Raw genomic sequence first — 18,405 nt, 5'->3', positions numbered from 1 at the left:
AGAAGGTAACTTCTAAAGTTAAGCACTTTGACAAATTAATTCAAGCCATGTATGTCATGCATTAGACTAACAATTCTCCGTTGGAAGAAACTAAGTCTTGTTGCTGGTGAGAGCAAAGTTCAGGTGAGTCCAGCTAGGGGAATGCCAGAGGTGCTACCATCCTTGCTCTACCACCAGGGCAGGAGCCTCAGCAAGTGAGCTTTTAATTAGGTCTGGGAAAAGGGAGTAGAAAGTAAAAATGAAACCAGATAGGCTCTGCACATTTTCTGTTACATACAAATACATATCCTGCTGATGCTCTAAATAATGGTTTTGTTTCATCTTTCTTTTACTTTTGCTGATATGTCTCTGAATGATTATAAACTGAAAGCTTTTCAGAAAGAGTTTAAATAATCAGGAAAAATACAAGTGTGTGCATTTTTAAACAAAATAGTCAAACTTCACTTTTAATTTTTCCTCCTTAACTATGTGAGAATTACTTTTAAAAGACTTGTGACCAAAAGCAAAATGCAGAGCTATTTAAAGAGTTCCTAAAAAGAATCTTGTAAATTCTTGTAAAAAAGAAGTCAAGAAAAAAAATACTGTTGTTACAAAATATCTATAAAGTGATTTTATTTTGTCTAATAAAACAGAGGGGAAATTAATTTTAAAATAATAAGCATAATAGTCATTAAATAGAATCAAATTGCTTCATGAATTTTATTAACTAATGGAAAATAATATCATATGTGGAAAATTTGAAATAACATCCTGTGTATAGCACCCTAATTTTTAATAAAATAAAAATGATTCTGATTTGTTCAGTGCTAATATAAATGTCAAAATTTACTCTCTAATACCGCCTATTGTTTTCTATGACTCTTCTCTCCAATTTACCCTATACAATTAAAAAAAAATTTCCTAAATCCTCTGGGTCACTTTTTTGTTCAAGAAATTAGAATAATTCCTATTGTTTTAGGATAAAATACAAATTCCTTAAGCAAGCTATGACAATAGCTTGATAATCTGTCTTTCAAGTTTTATTTTCCATTATTCCATTTCAAAAACTATGTTCCAGACAAATTTCTTCAACTTTCCTATCAGCCACCTTTGTGTTTGGGTTAGACTGTTATCTGACCCTGAAATGCTCTCTTACTTACTTTACTCTTCTTCTGAATGTCCCCAATTTCTTTCTAGGGATAGCCCACATTCCGTCTTTTCCCCAAGTTGGTACTCTCTTCTCAAATAATTACATATGTGCTTTTTTTGTTTTCTGTCACATTTGGCCTTTCATAATCCTATTTGGAGTTTCTTTGGCATGGTTCACCATTTCTTTCTCCTGCTCATTTTAAAAATGAGGCAACAGGATTAATTAAATGATTTGCCCAGTGAGCTAGTCAGGCTCAAGACTGGATTTGAACTTGAGTCTTCCTGATTCCAGTCACAGGAGCTGCTACCTAAAAACTTACCTGTTTGCTATTGTATCCCATGTCCATACAGCAAATGAAGAGCTTACCCTAAAATCTGATAAAACATAAAAGTGGAAATGTTCTGAATCAGACAAGACACAAACTGTCCTTTGTTTGATTCAATCTATTTCATTGTTGTTATGGTCTAATCTTGTGGATCTTCTTCTCAGTAGGGAATTCCTACTTTCATGAAAATCAAACCAAAACAAACAAAAAACCACCCTCAAACATGTTCAGCAATGTAGTCATTTCCTCTAAAACATAAAATCTTATTTTCTAAGAGGTGCCAAAAGATTACATTATAGTCATTTATCAAACAAAGGCTGAAAAAACAATCCTTGAATTCATGACTTCCTGATTCAAGATCCCCAAACTTTTATGCATGCTGCCTCTTTTCTTCCATACAGGGAATGTTACAAATCAAATCCTTGATAGTTTGGGAAACAAGAAAATGCTTTGAAGATAACACCAGTTTCTAGAAAGTACCAGGGAGAACTCTGCTATGGATATTCTAGGGCCTCAAAAATCAAACTGTCAAAGGCAAGAATGTAATTAATTGTAAAATGAACATATGATAGTATCCATAAATATACAGTCTCTCTGCTTAAAGAAGCAGGAGAATCTTTATTAGAAAGATACAGCAAAACTCCTAACATACTTGAGGAAGAAAAAAGAGAAAATATTGTTCTATTTTGGCAGTATTATCTCTTCTCCTTCAACCATAATTGCAAAGAATGAAAAATTATATTTTCTCACTCACTACCCTTTTCATGTAAAGATCATTTTGCGAGAACTGATTTTCTTTAGTTCTGTGCAAATTTAATGCTCACAACATTTCTTTTGTTTTGAAGTATGATAGTATCAGTGTTTAGAATATGTTTAAAATAATTCATTAAATATTAGACTTAACAGCCAGACTTTTCTATTTACAATAAGGATTTTAATACTGATATGATTTGAAGTATATCAACATATTAATGAAAGCAAGAAGGCGGCAGCAGCAGAAAATTCATTAATCTAAGCTTTAATTTTCTTCTCTATCCAAGCTACTGTAATCTGCTATGAAATCAGTCGTCAATCAGAGAGCCCCCTTCTCCTGTCCCACCTATCCCATTCCCTAAACTCTACTAATATAAAACAAAATGAAAGGATCCTAACCATCACAGACTATCAGTGGATGCTTAATTTTAGAGGCAGAAATAGACAACCCCATGTGGATAAAACAATTTTTATTTTATGTATTTGTATAAGGATGCTGTCAAGTTCTCTGTAGTGTTTCTGAAATCAACAGGATCACAGATGCAGTGAGGCATTGAAGAAACAATTCATAAAATGGACAACTTCGTTGGAAAAGTTTCTATAGCAACGTGTGTATGTTCACTTTTTAAACTCTAAGCAATTAATCTACCCTCTAGTACTTCTTAGATGCTTAGAGAGATCAATTCCTAATCCAATTATTCTTATTTAAAACATTCATTATGTAATAAAGAGATATAAGTTGATATCCAATTAGGTTCCAAATCTTAGAGTCTATTTCTGCAACGTGTCCCATTAGTCCAATTACTCTACTCATATGACCACTATCACTTCTTTGCATGGCTATGGCAACAACCTGTGTTTCCATGTTCTAGCAATACATGCTCAACAATGCTGCAAAAAAAATAATCTTTCTGTAATACATCTGATCATGTCAGACATGTCCCAAGAATTTGCAGTCCTTTTAGGATGAAATATAAGCTTTTTAGCTGGGCATTTAAAACCCTTAGTATTCTGCCTCCAGCTTTCCTGTTCCAGGCTTATTTCATATTTTATGTTCCAATCAAACTGTCCCACTTACCATTTCTCATCCTTTCTTTCTTACTGGTATTTTTGCCTTTCCACAAATTCTTAGCATGGCAATTCTTGAGAATGCACTTGTTCCTCCTGGAACTCCTTATTTTCTTCATATGTACCTTTCCTAATCCTGCTAGATATTATTGTGTTCTCCCTTCTCAAATTACTGGGTAGCTACCTATCTGTTTACATGTTTTATCTCCCAATAGAACATAAGTTCTTTGAGGGAAGGTCCTATGTTTTGAATTAAAAGTACTATATGTAGTTCTTTGCAAGTTTGAGGTACTTAATTAATGATTAAATTCCATAATTTATCAAATTTTTATTAGGCAAATTTAGCCATCTGTTAATTTATTAAATATTTCCATATAAAGATGAAAATAGCTTTAATAGTTATTGTTTGGGAAAGAGTATATAAATACACATCACTACTCCTGCCATCCCTGACCCCTGATGAATTACAAAATCAATTATATTTAATTATAATTAATATTAACTTTTACCAAATGTTAGAACTGGAAATGGTTTTAGAGAACAAAAATTCTAATTCCTTTATTCAAAGATAAGGTAATTGATACTTAAAGGAAAATATCTAGCCAAAGTTAAATAGCTAATTAATGACCAGAAAGCCTTAGGGTCTTCTTCTCTGATGTGGGAGAAGACCCCCCCCAGATTTACTTTTTTTCTATTTATTTAAGTGTTTTGGGTTTTGTTTTTTGTTGTTGATTTTGCTTTGTTTTTTGATTAGGTAAATTTGGATTAGGATTAGTTGAAAGATTCTTTACCTCAGTAGTTACCTATCCTAAATCACTGAATGGATGAAGCCTCAATAAAGACCTTAGCTTAAAAAAAGGCCAAAGTCTCCCATTTCATCCAGGGCCATCTCCAGTCCTCCTGATCTGTATCTGGCTTCTGGATCCAAATGGCTCTGGAGAGGAAAATGAGGCAGATGACCTTGTACAGCCCTTCCTTAAATCCAATTCATTTACATGTCATGACATCACTTTCCTGATGTCATGATCCTCTTTGAGAATGAAGGACAAACAACATTAATTATTATACATTCAATGTCAGAAGAACAAGATAAAAGCCCCCAACACATTGGATTGACCGTGAGCAAGACTTGAACTCATATTTTCTTAACTAAATCCAGCTCTTTATCTTTTGGAAAACACTATTTCTCAATAATAATATGAAATGTTAAGTTATATCCCTCTAGTATCCTTACAGTGGATTCCCCAACTAAAGCTCTCCTCCAAAAACTGATGAGGAAGTAATATTGGCTTTTCAAAGACTATTATATGAGTAAACATTTTTTCAAAAACTGCCAAGATCAAAAAGGCTGAAAGGATGGATATGAAATAAACTATCTGTCTGCCATCCAAGAATCAGCCCCCTAAGTAAGAAGCTGAGTATTTTATGCCATATTTGTATAATTTTTTAATCACTAAAAATTATAAACAACCTTTGAAGGACCCACATAAAGTAGACATATATCTCTGAAGTCTGGCTATAACCCTCAAAGGGTTTAACCTGAAGTAGATTAAAATGACAACTGATATTCACATAGTTTTTAACATTTGTATTGCACTTTATAGAAAATATAACATTTCATTGTCACAGCAAACTTGTGAGATAGTACAATTATCACCCAGAAGTTAGTAAATGTTAAGTACCTACTGTATACTAGGTTTTATGCTAAACATTTGATTTACAAAAAGAGGCAAAAGACAATCCATATCTTCAAGGAAATAATCTAATGGGTAAGAATACAAGAAAACAAATACATAGAAACAAGGAATATACAACTTAAATAGGAAATAATTAACCTAGTGAAGACACTAGATTTAAGAGGATTTGAAAAAGCTTCCTTTAGAAGATGGAATTTTATTTGGGACTTAAAGGAAGCTTTGGAAGTCAGTAGGCAGAGTTGAGAAGGAGGAGTATTCCAGGAACATGAGATAGCTAGGAAAAATGTCTAGAGCCATTGTCCCTGGATTGAAAAGTACATCTTATGGCATCAAGTATAAGAAAACAAAGGTAAATGGTAGCTTAAGAATTTTTAATGACAAATAGAACATTTTGTATTTGATCCTGAAAGTAAAGATCAAATACTGATCCAAAGTACTGAGGCAGGTGGGGGTAGGAGAGAGGGAAAGGTGACTTGATCAGACCTGTGCTTTAGGAAAATCACTTTGGTGACTGAATAGGTGATAGGTTAGAGTGGGGAGTGACCAACTATTATAGTCATCAAAGAGTAAGGTAATATCAGTACAAGAGGAGAGAAGACAAAATGAAATTGACAGGTTGTGACAACAGATTGGATAGGAAGGAAAAAAGAATGGAATTGAGAATAAAAGCGGGCATGAGCCTGGGGAACTTAATGGATGGTGGTGCCCTTGACACAGGGATAGCTTGGGATACAAGAGGAGTGGGGGTAAAAGAGTTTGGTATTGAACATGTTGAGTTTAATATGTCTAATGTATAGCCAATTCAAGATGCCTGAAAGGCAGCTGGAGATTTGTGAATGGAGATCATAAGAGAGGGAAGGGAGATAGAGGTAATAAATACATGCAAGCTTACACAATTATTGAGAGAAATAGTAGAGAGGAAGAAGAGAAGAGAGTACAAGAAAGAAACTCATGGGGACACATAGTTAGTGGGTATGAACTGAATGAGTATCCAGCAAGAAGTGATCTGAGAATTAGGAAGAGAATCAAGAGAAAAATGACATCTCAAGAACCTACAGAGAAATGAATATCATGGAGAAGAGAGTGCTCAACTGTGTCAAAGGCTACAAAGAGGTCAAGAAGAATTAGAATTGAAAAAAGGTCATTAGATTTGGCAGTTAGATCAGTAATAACTTTAGAAAGTTGTTTTCCTGCAATGATAAGGTAGAAAGCCAGGGATTAAGAAGTTAAGAATACAGTGAAAAGAGAGAAAATGGAGGCACTTGAAGATGGTCTTTCAAGGAGTTTACCTACAAAGAATAGGGGAGATATAGGATGATGTTATAGAGAATGGAAGGATAAAATAAAGTATTTTGTTTTGTTTTCCATAATGAGGATTGGGTGTTTGGAAATGTTTGTAGACAATAAAAAATAAGCCAGTAGACAGGAAGAAATTGAAGCAAAATCAATGAATGATGCTGACAGATTAGGCAATCTTTTGGAGGAGAGGAATGGAATTGCATGGTAGAGGGGTGGTAGTTACTGGGATAAGTCTTGATAAGAAATAGGACCACAGTGAATATCTTAACTATTTTTCTTTAAAATATAAGACATCCTTGAGTTGGGGAAGGGGAAGCCATGGAATATTTAAGGAGGCATGAGAAGGTTTGGAAGAATAATTGCTCAGTTCTGGGACACAAATGAGTTGTTGAGGGTTTAGGAGTCCCAGTGGAACCAAAATAGGGCTTGATAAGAGGTAGCAGAGGAAGCCATTGAAAGTCAATGAATTTTGATCAAATAAGGACTTTTAGAAATATTGACCATGGAAGTGACATATTTGTGGATGATGGCAAAATCTATAATATGACCATTTTTATATGTGGCTGAGGTGAGGTGGAGAAGTGATTAATGAGAAAGGAGTAGACTGAGGAACTAAATGGTTATGATGTTTGAAGGAAAGTTGCTACATAGGTAGAAGTCTCTTAATATGAAAACAGAAAACAAAGGAGAGAAATACTGTGAGATAGATATCAAATCTATTGAAGAAGGAAGGGAAGCAACCTGTATGCTAGTAGACAATAGCTGTCACTATTTTGATTGAGTGAAAGATGTGGATGATATGGATCTCAGAAAAGGAGAGATTACTAAGTAAGTGGGCACGAACTGGGAAACATTAATGGAAAATAAGTGTATTCCAATTCTCTTACCTCAACCAGTGAGACAAGAGGAATGAGTTAAAAGGACAGCCAGTACTGGAATGAGTGATCAAGAATGTTGTGTGGTCTAGAAGCTGGAGGGAGCAGGAGAGGAAAGTGAAAGGAATAGGTAGTGTTTGATTGGGACTTTGGTAGGAAAAGGTTGGGGGAGATAGGCATGAAAATGAGTAGTGGAGCATAGAGAATAGGGGTTGAATGATGACCTACTGTGGTTCAGTTCACTGAGATGTGATTGATTTTACAAATGAGAATACAGAGGCTTAGGGAGGTTAGATGACTTGCACAATCACACAGTTATTAAGTGTGTCTGATGCAGGACTTGAATCAATAATTCTTAATACTAAAAATATTCTAACATTACATTTTGTATCACTTTAATAAATATTTATTATTGTTTAATAAATACTAATACATTCTCATTTAGTGCAATGATTTTCTTGCCACAGATACTTCCCTCTCCCTCACTTCCAGTATTTGTGGTATCAACTTACTTTTTTATCAAGGTAACATCAGGCTATCAAGTACTTTTGTACTGGCTTTACCATACCTAGAATGACCTCACTGAGATGTGATTTTTACAAATGAGAATACAGTGGCTTAGGGAGGTTATAGAACTTGCACAATCATACAATTATTAAGTATGTCTGATGCAGGACTTGAATCAGGAGTTCTTGACACTAAAAACATCTTGTATCACTTTAATAAATATTTATAATTGTTTAATAAATACTGATGATTTTCTCGTTACAGATACTTCCCTCAACCCAATCTCGGTATTTATGCTATTAATTTACTTTACCTAGTTTATCAAGGTAAGGTCAGGCAAACAAGTACTTTTGTACTGGTTTTGCCATACTTGCAATTCCCTCCCTCCTAATCTCAACCTCTTAGATTCTTAATTTTCATTGAAGGGTCATTTCAAATTCAGCTTTCAACATAACCTTCCATTAATTAGTAGTGCTCCCTCTTGTATTTTGTATATACATATGTTGTTAGGCATATGGAGACCATTTTATGTGGGTAGAGTTAAGGCTTTAGCAACTATGAGTGACCCACTGGAAATAATGAAAGATGCAACTACCCTCAGGAAAACACACACACACACACACACACACACACACACACACACACACACACACACACAGAGAAAAAAAATGACTTTTACCTCATCTTGTAAGGAAGAGGAAAGGAAAATTCTGAGAAATAGTAAAAAATTATATATATATATGGAAGTTTAATGAGATTTGTATGGATAAGTAAGTAGTCAATTTTTTTTTTTTCTTTTAGTTTGGAATGTGTCCAGTATCAGAGACAGATTAAAAACTGAGAGATATTTCTATCTCTCCATATTTCCATGGATTATAACTGTCTCATTTCAAGTTGTTACTGACTTTCCATTTTAAAAAATAGGTAACTAACAATCTAGAACCTTCCTCTCCCTTCTCATTATCTAAGAGGGCATTGGTTTAATACAGTTTTCCTGCTACTTAAAGCTTATTCACATTTTCTTTTATATTATTATTAATACCCCAAAGATTAAGATATTATTATCAATACCAGCAATTCTAATTCTAATGATACACTATTCTAATGTTTGTCATTGTTATGAGAGGAAACCATTGAAAAGAAGGTCAAAGATGACACAGCATACCAATAAAGTTTAAAAGATATAAAAAACAAGGATCTTAGTCTAAATTATGAGGATTCTGTCTCAACGAGGAGCTTCTGCATTACATGAAATATATCTTGTCAGCTATCATATTTTAGAAATTTTTCCAAAGCAGAGAAAAAGCCAGCAATACTTGTTTGTTTGTTTTTTTTCTCAAGGCTAAAACTGTCCTTAAACATATAGTTAAGGAGTCTGGTGGTCATTTAGGATCTCCTTTGGTCATAGTAGCTTCTCTGTCATTCTTCTCCATATACACACAAAGAAATACCATTCCTTATTTTGGACAAATATCACAGGGGATTTGAGCTTTTCTAGGCCTTATTTTTGGCAAATGACTCAGGAGATACAAGGTTTCCAGGGACTGCTTGAGTCAGGGAGACTTGATTAGAATTCTAGTTCTAATATTTTGTTATTCATCAAACAAATTTCAAAGTAATTATATATATACATATATTTATATTGTTTTATGATATTAATATAATATTAAGCTTACTTAAGTATTTGGAATATTTGAATATTTCAATGAAACAATTGAACACTGTCCTGTAAATTAATCATCCATAATTAATATCTAAAAAGTCTGACAGAGCTACCCTTTGTAGGAATAAAAAAATGTTGTAAATACTATTATCATATTGTCCAAAGGTGATGGTTGTTGTTGTTGTTGTTGTTGTTTGATTTTTCTTGTTCCTTTTTTTAAAATTTAGAATGACATTTTGACTTTTATTGCTGATATCAGACATTTATTCCAAAGTTCTTATCTTCTAGAAAGCTCTTATTAACCTATAATATCTATAAGCATTGTTCACTTTTTAAAAAATAAGAGCATTTTTAAAATTTTTAAAATACATAAAAAGATAGCTTTTAATATTCATCTTGTGTTCCAAACTTTTTTTTTCTCTCCCTTTCCCCTTCACCCCTAGACAGCAAGTCATCCAATATAGACTAAATATGTACAATTATTCTAAACATATTTCCACATTTATCATGCTGAACAAGAAAAATCAGATCAAAAGGGGAAAACATGAGAAAGAAAAAAACAAGCAAGCAAACAACAATAAGAAAGAAGTTGAAAACACTATGTTGTGATCCACATCCAGTCCCCATAGTCCTCTCTCTGAATGCAGTTGGTTCTCTCCATCATAAGTCTATGGAATTGGCCTGAATTACCTAACTGTTGAAAAGAGCCAAGTCCATCACATAACCTTGTTGTTGAACAGGCATTTTTCAATGTAGTCATACGCATAGGCTGTTTGTTTAGTCTCTCTTTTCTGTATAGGACATTCTTTTCCTAATGCATTAGTACTTCCCTAGTGTATGAATGTCCAAAACATATGCTTCTATGAATATGTTAAACTCTCTGCCCATCCAGTTGAGTACAGAATACATTTGCAATCTAAAACATGGTAGAGGCCAAGAGCAAATTCTTTTTAATTTTTTTTTTAATCTTTCCAACTAACCAGCATAGATATGGGCCATCAAGATGAAATAATTAAGAAATATTCAACATATGCCACTTACTTGTATAAGTTAGCTGAAATCCTTGGTCAGTGTCTGATCCATTTGTATTGAATTCCATCCACAAGTGGTTAGATGTGCTATTAAGGATCAATCCAATCAGCTCATTTTTAGAGAAGGCTCCCAGAGGTCTAGAGGCACTATCTTTTCCATCAAAAACCTAATTAAAAAAACATAACTCATGATTTTTTCCTTTGGCTTTTGTGTTTGTTTGATCAATTTATGATGAGAAATTCAAATTCTCTTCAATACAATCTATCTTAATTCTTTACTAAATTAGAATGAGGAACTATTCAGTAAATGGTATATACTATCTTAATGGAAAAATGAGAGAAAAAAAGAGGGATCAGTCACAAAAAGAACAAGAAGTGACAATAACTTACAACACACATGCATACAGAACATACCTATGTAAATAGAAATTTTAATTTTTACAAAGCCTTTCATATATATTATCTCCTATACCATTGTTATATATGAAAGTCAAGAGAACTTTGGGAAGGAACCCCTCATAATATGAAAGCCCCCTGTGATGGATTTATTAAGGGACATGATTAACAGGATCTGGCATAACTAACCCAGCAGATCTAATTAAGTTGTGACTTGCATTTTTGGAGGGAGTACACATATCAATGAGTTACAATGAAGGACTGAAACATCAAATACCTTTTTTTGTTATTGTTATCAATTTGGTATTAAATTAAAAAGCAAACAAATTCTCAGCCTGCGACAGGAGGCTTTTTGCATTCAATATGATTGTAGTTTATGTAAACCTAAGTAGAATGAAAATGATAAATTACTATTTTTTCATAAATTTATGATTGAAGTTCTATCAAAGCTGTGTGCTTCAAAAAAAGGACATTGAATTGGGAATCAAAAGATCTCATTTCAAAACTCTGTGCCTACTGTGAATTCTAGTTTTGCCATTTGCTTCTTCTGTGACCTTGCATGGCTGTCTGGGTCTTAGTTTCCTCGTCCATATGAAGAGATAACTAGATTACTTCTAAGGGCTTTCAAGTTCTAATCCTATGTTCATGTGATTGCTTTTCCTCTGAGTCTTTTTCATCCTATTCTTTTTCACCTCTAGCCCTATCTCCTCCATTCTATCCTATGTGTTTTTCTCCTATATCTGTCTCATGTAAAGGAAAAATAGAGAAGGCTTATGACAATTCAGTCATGGGTTTCTTCTCTAAAACCACCATTGAAAGGCAAGAAAAAAACAAAACAAAACAAAACAAAACAAATTGTTTCATTTTTTTCTGTCTGAATGTTTTTAAAGCAGAATGGAGTCCTGAATCCAGCCTGTCACATTTCCCAGATTCTGAGCCTGATAAAACTTGAACTCTAAATAAAAGAAATAGGCCGTTATGTAATAGATTAAGGAGAGGTACATTTTTGGTGTAAAATAAACTCTATTCAACTTCATATTTTGTAGAAAGTCTCCTGAAAAGATGAATGCAGGTTAAAATAAACAACATTTGTTATTTTGCTACTAAAATGTTTCTTATAGAAAGGGAACTTGTTTTTGACTATATACATTGTTCTGGTTCAGTGATAGTGAAATTGTATTGATTAGTATTTTTCCATATCTAAATTTGTTGTCCTCCTGAGTAAAATGTTAAAAGTCAATGATGTCTACATATAGTGCCCCATAGAATTTGTTTATTATAAGTTTTACATTCGTCAGATTCCTAATCCCAGACATACAAAACTTTTCTAATGCTGTAGCTTTTATTTTTCCTAAAATGTTCTACACAACATTGATTCATGATGGAACTACTTATAAAGATAAAATAGGGATTTTTAAATAGCTGACTGTTTTCTTTGTTGTTGGCTCATCATACTAAAGAATTGTTGTGACTATTGTTCAAGTAGATAGAGGGCATGAAAAGAGACAGACCTGACAAAAGAAAATAGCTCTGTGTAAAGACTATGTTTTCTCTTATCCTAAAAGCAAATTGACTTTATTATGCCAGATGATACTTGGGCCAAGCATCTAGATATAATGCAGGTCATTACATCAGAGGTACCTAAAAATGAGTGCCTCTCAATCAACAACTTCTGGGCTAGATCCATTGTGAGGGAAGTAAAATTTAAACACCATTCTCAAACTGTTTCTTAAGAGTTTCTTAATGTCATTGAATTCCACTTTTTCAGTACTAACCGTATACTCAAATGATGCTCATAATGCTGATGATGATGAAGAGGAGGAAGATTATTGTACCCTTCAAGGCTTAGCTTGAAGTCAGGAAATTGTTTTTCGGTTATTCCAATCATGTTGGATTCTTTGTAACTCCATTTAGGGTATTCTTGGAAAAGATACTAGAATAGTTTTCTATTTCCTTTTCCAGCTTATTTTACAGATGATAAACTGAGGCAGACAGTATCACATATCATATAGCTTGTAAATTTCTAATATCCCATTTGAAATCAGGTGTTTTTCACTCCAGATTTAGCATTCTACTCACTGCATTATCCAGTTGTCTCAAAGACAGGAAGACTTTCAAATCCTGTCCCTGTGCTTCTGACATTTACCAATTTTGTAAAGGAAGAGAAGTCACTAAACCTTTGAGCAATTCAGAAAATCTTCTAAAAGTCTCAAGTGAGTTATCCATCTATGGGGAGTTTTCTACATACCAATGAAATTATAGGTACAGATAAATTATTTTTTAAAAAATCTAAATAAAGTAATGTGTGAAAGAAGAGTAGAAAGAGGTTAATAGAAAGGAGGGAGATGAGACAAAATGGGAGAAGTCAATAAGTCAAATAGAGAAACATTTATTAAGTACTTTCTATATACCTGGCATTCCAACTGCCTGTGAATATAATTATGAATTTGGATAGTTTGGGGACAATTGATCTAAAAGTAAAATAATTTATTTTTTTTTTTTTTTAATTTTTTTTATTATATATATATATATATATTTTATAATATTATCCCTTGTATTCATTTTTCCAAATTACCCCCCCTCCCTTATTCCCTCCCCCCGACGACAGGCAATACCATACATTTTACATGTGTTACAATATAGTCTAAGTACAATACATGTGTGTGAATATCATTTTCTTGTTGCACAATAAACATTAGAATCCGAAGGTACATGCAACCTGGGCAGACAGATATTAGTGCTAACAATTTACATTCCCCTCCCAGTGTTTCTTCTCTGGGTGTATCTACCTCTGTCCATCATTGATCAACTGGAAGTGAGTTGGATCTTCTTTATGTTGAAGATTTCCACTTCCATCAGAATACATCCTCATACAGTATCGTTGTTGAAGTATACAGTGATCTTCTGGTTCTGCTCATTTCACTCAGCATCAGTTGATTTAAGTCTCTCCAACCCTCTCTGTATTCCTCCTGCTGGTCATTTCTTACTGAGCAATAATATTCCATAACTTTCATATACCACAATTTACCCAACCATTCTCCAACTGATGGACATCCATTCATCTTCCAGTTTCTAGCTACAACAAAAAGAGCTGCCACAAACATTTTGGCACATATATGTCTCTTTCCGCTCTTTAGTATTTCTTTGGGATATAATCCCAGTAGTAGCGCTGCTGGGTCAAAGGGTATGCACAGTTTGATAACTTTTTGGGCATAATTCCAGATTGCTCTCCAGAATGGCTGGATTCTTTCACAACTCCACCAGCAATGTATTAGTGTCCCAATTTCCCCACATCCCCTCCAACATTTGTCATTATTTGTTCCTGTCATCTTAGCCAATCTGACAGGTGTGTAGTGGTATCTCAGAGTGGTCTTAATTTGCATTTCTCTGATCAGTAGTGATTTGGAACACTCTTTCATGTGAGTGGATATAGTTTCAATTTCTTCCTCTGAGAATTGTCTGTTCATATCCTTTGACCATTTATCAATTGGAGAATGGTTTGGTTTCTTATAAATTATGGTCAGTTCTCTATATATTTTGGAAATGAGACCTTTATCAGAACCTTTGTTTTTAAAAATATTTTCCCAATTTGTTACTTCCCTTCTAATCTTGTTTGCATTAGTATTATTTGTACAGAAACTTTTTAGTTTGATGTAATCAAAATCTTCTATTTTGTGATCAATAATGATCTCTAGTTCTCCTCTGGTCATAAATTCCTTCCTCCTCCACAAGTCTGAGAGGTAGATTATCCTCTGTTCCTCTAATCTATTTATTATCTCCCTCTTTATGCCTAAATCATGGACCCACTTTGATCTTATCTTGGTATATGGTGTTAAGTGTGGATCCATATCTAATTTCTGCCATACTAATTTCCAGTTTTCCCAACAGTTTTTTCCGAATAATGAATTTTTATCCCTAATGTTGGAATCTTTGGGTTTGTCAAAGATTAGATTGCTATAGATGTACCCTTTTTTGTCCTTTGTATCTAATCTGTTCCACTGATCTACCGGTCTATTTCTTAGCCAATACCAAATGGTTTTGGTGACTGCTGCTATATAATATAGCTTTAGATCAGGTACACTTAGACCACCTTCCTCTGAGTTTTTTTTCATTAGTTCCCTTGCAATTCTTGACCTTTTATTCTTCCATATGAATTTTGTTGTTATTTTTTCTAGGTCATTAAAATAGTTTCTTGGGAGTCTGATTGGTATAGCACTAAATAAATAGATTAGTTTGGGGAGTATTGTCATCTTTATTATATTCGCTCGGCCTATCCAAGAGCACTGAATGTCTTTCCAATTATTTAAATCTGATTTTATTTTTGTGGCAAGTGTTTTGTAATTTTTCTCATATAATTCCTGACTTTTCTTTGGTAGATGGATTCCCAAATATTTTATACTATCAACATTTGTTTGGAATGGAATTTCTCTTTGTATCTCTTGCTGTTGCATTTTGTTAGTGATATATAAAAATGCCGAGGATTTATGTGGATTTATTTTGTATCCTGCCACTTTGCTGAAATTTTGAATTATTTCTAGTAGCTTTTTAGCAGAGTCTTTGGGGTTCTCTAAGTATACCATCATGTCATCTGCAAAAAGTGATAGTTTAATTTCCTCATTTCCTACTCTAATTCCTTGAATCTCTTTCTCGGCTCTTATTGCCGAGGCTAGCGTTTCTAGTACTATATTGAATATTAATGGTGATAGTGGGCAACCTTGTTTCACTCCTGATCTTACTGGGAAAGGTTGCAGTTTATTTCTATTGCATATTATGCTTACTGACGGTCTTAAATATATACTCCTGATTATTCTAAGGAATAATCCATTTATTCCTATACTCTCAAGAGTTTTTAGTAGGAATGGATGTTGGATTTTGTCAAATGCTTTTTCTGCATCTATTGAGATGATCATATGGTTCTTATTAATTTGATTATTAATATGGTCAATTATATTAATAGTTTTCCTAATATTAAACCAGCCCTGCATTCCTGGAATAAATCCTACTTGATCATAGTGTATTATCTTGGAGATGATTTTCTGAAGTCTTTTTGCTAATATCTTATTTAAGATTTTAGCATCAATATTCATTAAGGAGATTGGTCTATAATTTTCTTTCTCAGTTTTCGATCTACCAGGTTTAGGTATCAGTACCATGTCTGTGTCATAAAAGGAATTTGGTAGGACTCCTTCATCCCCTATTTTTTCAAATAATTTATATAACATTGGGGCTAATTGTTCTTTAAATGTTTGGTAGAATTCACATGTGAATCCATCTGGCCCTGGGGATTTTTTCCTGGGGAGTTGATTAATAGCTTGTTCTATTTCTTTTTCTGAAATGGGACTATTTAAGCAATTTATCTCCTCCTCTGTTAATCTAGGGAGCCTATATTTTTGGAGGAAGTCATCCATTTCACTTAAGTTATCAAATTTATTGGCATAAAGTTGGGCAAAGTAACTCCTTATTATTTCTCTAATTTCCTCTTCATTGGTGGAAAGATCCCCCTTTTCATTTGTAAGACTATCAATTTGATTTTCCTCTTTCTTTTTTTTGATCAAATTTACCAAAGGTTTATCTATTTTATTGGCTTTTTCATAAAACCAACTCTTGGTTTTATTTATTAATTCAATAGTTTTTTTACTTTCAATTTTATTGATTTCTCCTTTTAATTTTTGTATTTCGAGTTTAATTTTTGGTTGGGGGTTTATAATTTGGTCTTTTTCTAGCCTTTTAAGTTGTAAGCCCAATTCGTTAATCTTCTCTTTCTCAATTTTCTTCAAATAAGCCTCTAAAGATATAAAATTTCCCCTTATTACCGCTTTAGCTGCATCCCAAAGATTTTGATATGATGTCTCATCATTATCATTATCTTGGGTGAAATTGTTAATTGTTTCTATAATTTGCTCTTTCACCCAGTCATTCTTTAAGATGAGATTATTCAGTTTCCAATTACTTTTTGGTCTATTTACCCCTAACTTTTTACTGAATGTAGCTTTTATTGCATTGTGATCTGAGAAGAAGGCATTTATTATTTCTGCCTTCCTACATTTAATTTTGAGATCTTTATGTCCTAGTATATGGTCAATTTTTGTATAGGATCCATGAACTGCTGAGAAGAAAGTATATTCCTTCCTATTGCCATTCAGTTTTCTCCAAAGGTCTATCATACCTAGTTTTTCTAATGTTCTATTTACTTTTTTAATTTCTTTCTTGTTTGTTTTGTGGTTTGATTTGTCTAAATCTGAGAGTGCAAGGTTGAGATCTCCCACTATTATAGTTTTACTGTCTATTTCTTCTTGCAGTTCTCTTAACTTTTCCTTTAGAAAGTTAGATGCTATACCACTTGGTGCATATATGTTTAGTATTGATATGGCTTCATTATTTATGCTACCTTTCAGCAGGATATAGTTTCCTTCCTTATCTTTTTTAACGAGATCTACTTCTGCTTTTGCTTGATCTGAGATAAGGATAGCTACCCCTGCTTTTTTGGCTTTACCTGAAGCATAATAGGCTCTGTTCCAACCTTTTACCTTTACTCTGTATGTATCTCCCTGCTTTAAGTGTGTTTCCTGTAGGCAACATATTGTAGGGTTCTGCTTTTTGATCCAATCTACTATCCGTCTCCGTTTGATGGGATCGTTCATCCCATTTACATTTACAGTTAAAATTACTAATTCTGTATTTCCTGCCATCGTATTATCCCCAGATTATGCTTTTTTCCCTTGACCCCCCTGACCCCCCTCCCCGATATTTAATTTACAGACCCCCCTTGTGATGCGCAACCCTCCCTCTTTTTTTTTTTTTTTTTTTTTTTAGGATCCCTCCCCCCTCCCTCCAAGTCCCTTCACTTATTCCCCTTTTCCTTTTCCCTTTTCCTCTCCCCCCTTTTAATGAGGTGAGAGAAAATTCTCTGAAAAACAAATATGTTAATTATTTACTCTTTGAGCCTCTTCTGATGAGAGTAAGATTCACACAATGATTCTCCCGCTCACTAAGTTCCCTCAGATATGGTGTATTTTCTATGTCTCTTCCTGGGATGTAGTTTCCCTCTTTTTATCACTCCTTCCCCTTTTTCTGAACCGACCTCCTTCCCTTTACTACACCCCCCTTTTTTTCTTTTATATCAGTAAAATCAAATTATCCTTGAGTATTTTTTATATACCCACAACAGAGTTACAGTTCTCAAGGGTTCTGTGTACCTTTTTCTGTTTCTCTTCAGTCTTGTGGATGTAGATCAAATTTTTTGTTTAAGTCTGGTTTTTTTCTTAGAAACATATAGAATTCCTCTGTTTCATTGAATGACCATCTTCTTCCGTGGAAAAAGATGCTAAACTTAGCTGGGTAGTTCATTCTTGGTTGCAGTCCTTGATCTTTTGCCTTACGGAATATCAGGTTCCAGGCCCTTCTATCTTTTAATGTGGAGGCAGCCAGATCTTGGGTGACCCTTATTGTGGCACCTTGGTATTTAAATTGTTTTTTTCTAGCTGCTTGCAGGATTTTCTCCTTTGTGTGGTAATTCTGCAGCTTAGCCACAATATTCCGTGGTGTTCTTTTTTTAGGGTCTATTTCAGAAGGAGTTCGATGAATTCTTTCCCCATCTACTTTCCCTTCTGTTTCTATTATCTCTGGACAGTTCTCTTTGATAATTTCCTGTAAAATAGAATC

General features: G+C 33.7%; 1 protein-coding gene across 1 annotated transcript in view; it reads right to left on the bottom strand.

The window, feature by feature from the left end:
* CSMD1 (CUB and Sushi multiple domains 1) overlaps positions 1-18,405 on the bottom strand; it is a 2,669,009-nt gene that overhangs the window by 507,256 nt on the left and 2,143,348 nt on the right. Inside the window, 1 exon segment of the mRNA XM_074287957.1 lies at positions 10,358-10,514. Coding sequence (XP_074144058.1) covers positions 10,358-10,514 — 157 coding nt within the window.

The sequence above is a fragment of the Sminthopsis crassicaudata genome, chromosome 2 (genome assembly GCF_048593235.1).
Source record: "Sminthopsis crassicaudata isolate SCR6 chromosome 2, ASM4859323v1, whole genome shotgun sequence".
In the NCBI taxonomy this organism is placed as follows: domain Eukaryota; kingdom Metazoa; phylum Chordata; class Mammalia; order Dasyuromorphia; family Dasyuridae; genus Sminthopsis; species Sminthopsis crassicaudata.
The sequence above is the reverse complement of the archived record's forward strand: the minus strand, read 5'-3'. Positions and strand labels throughout refer to the sequence as shown.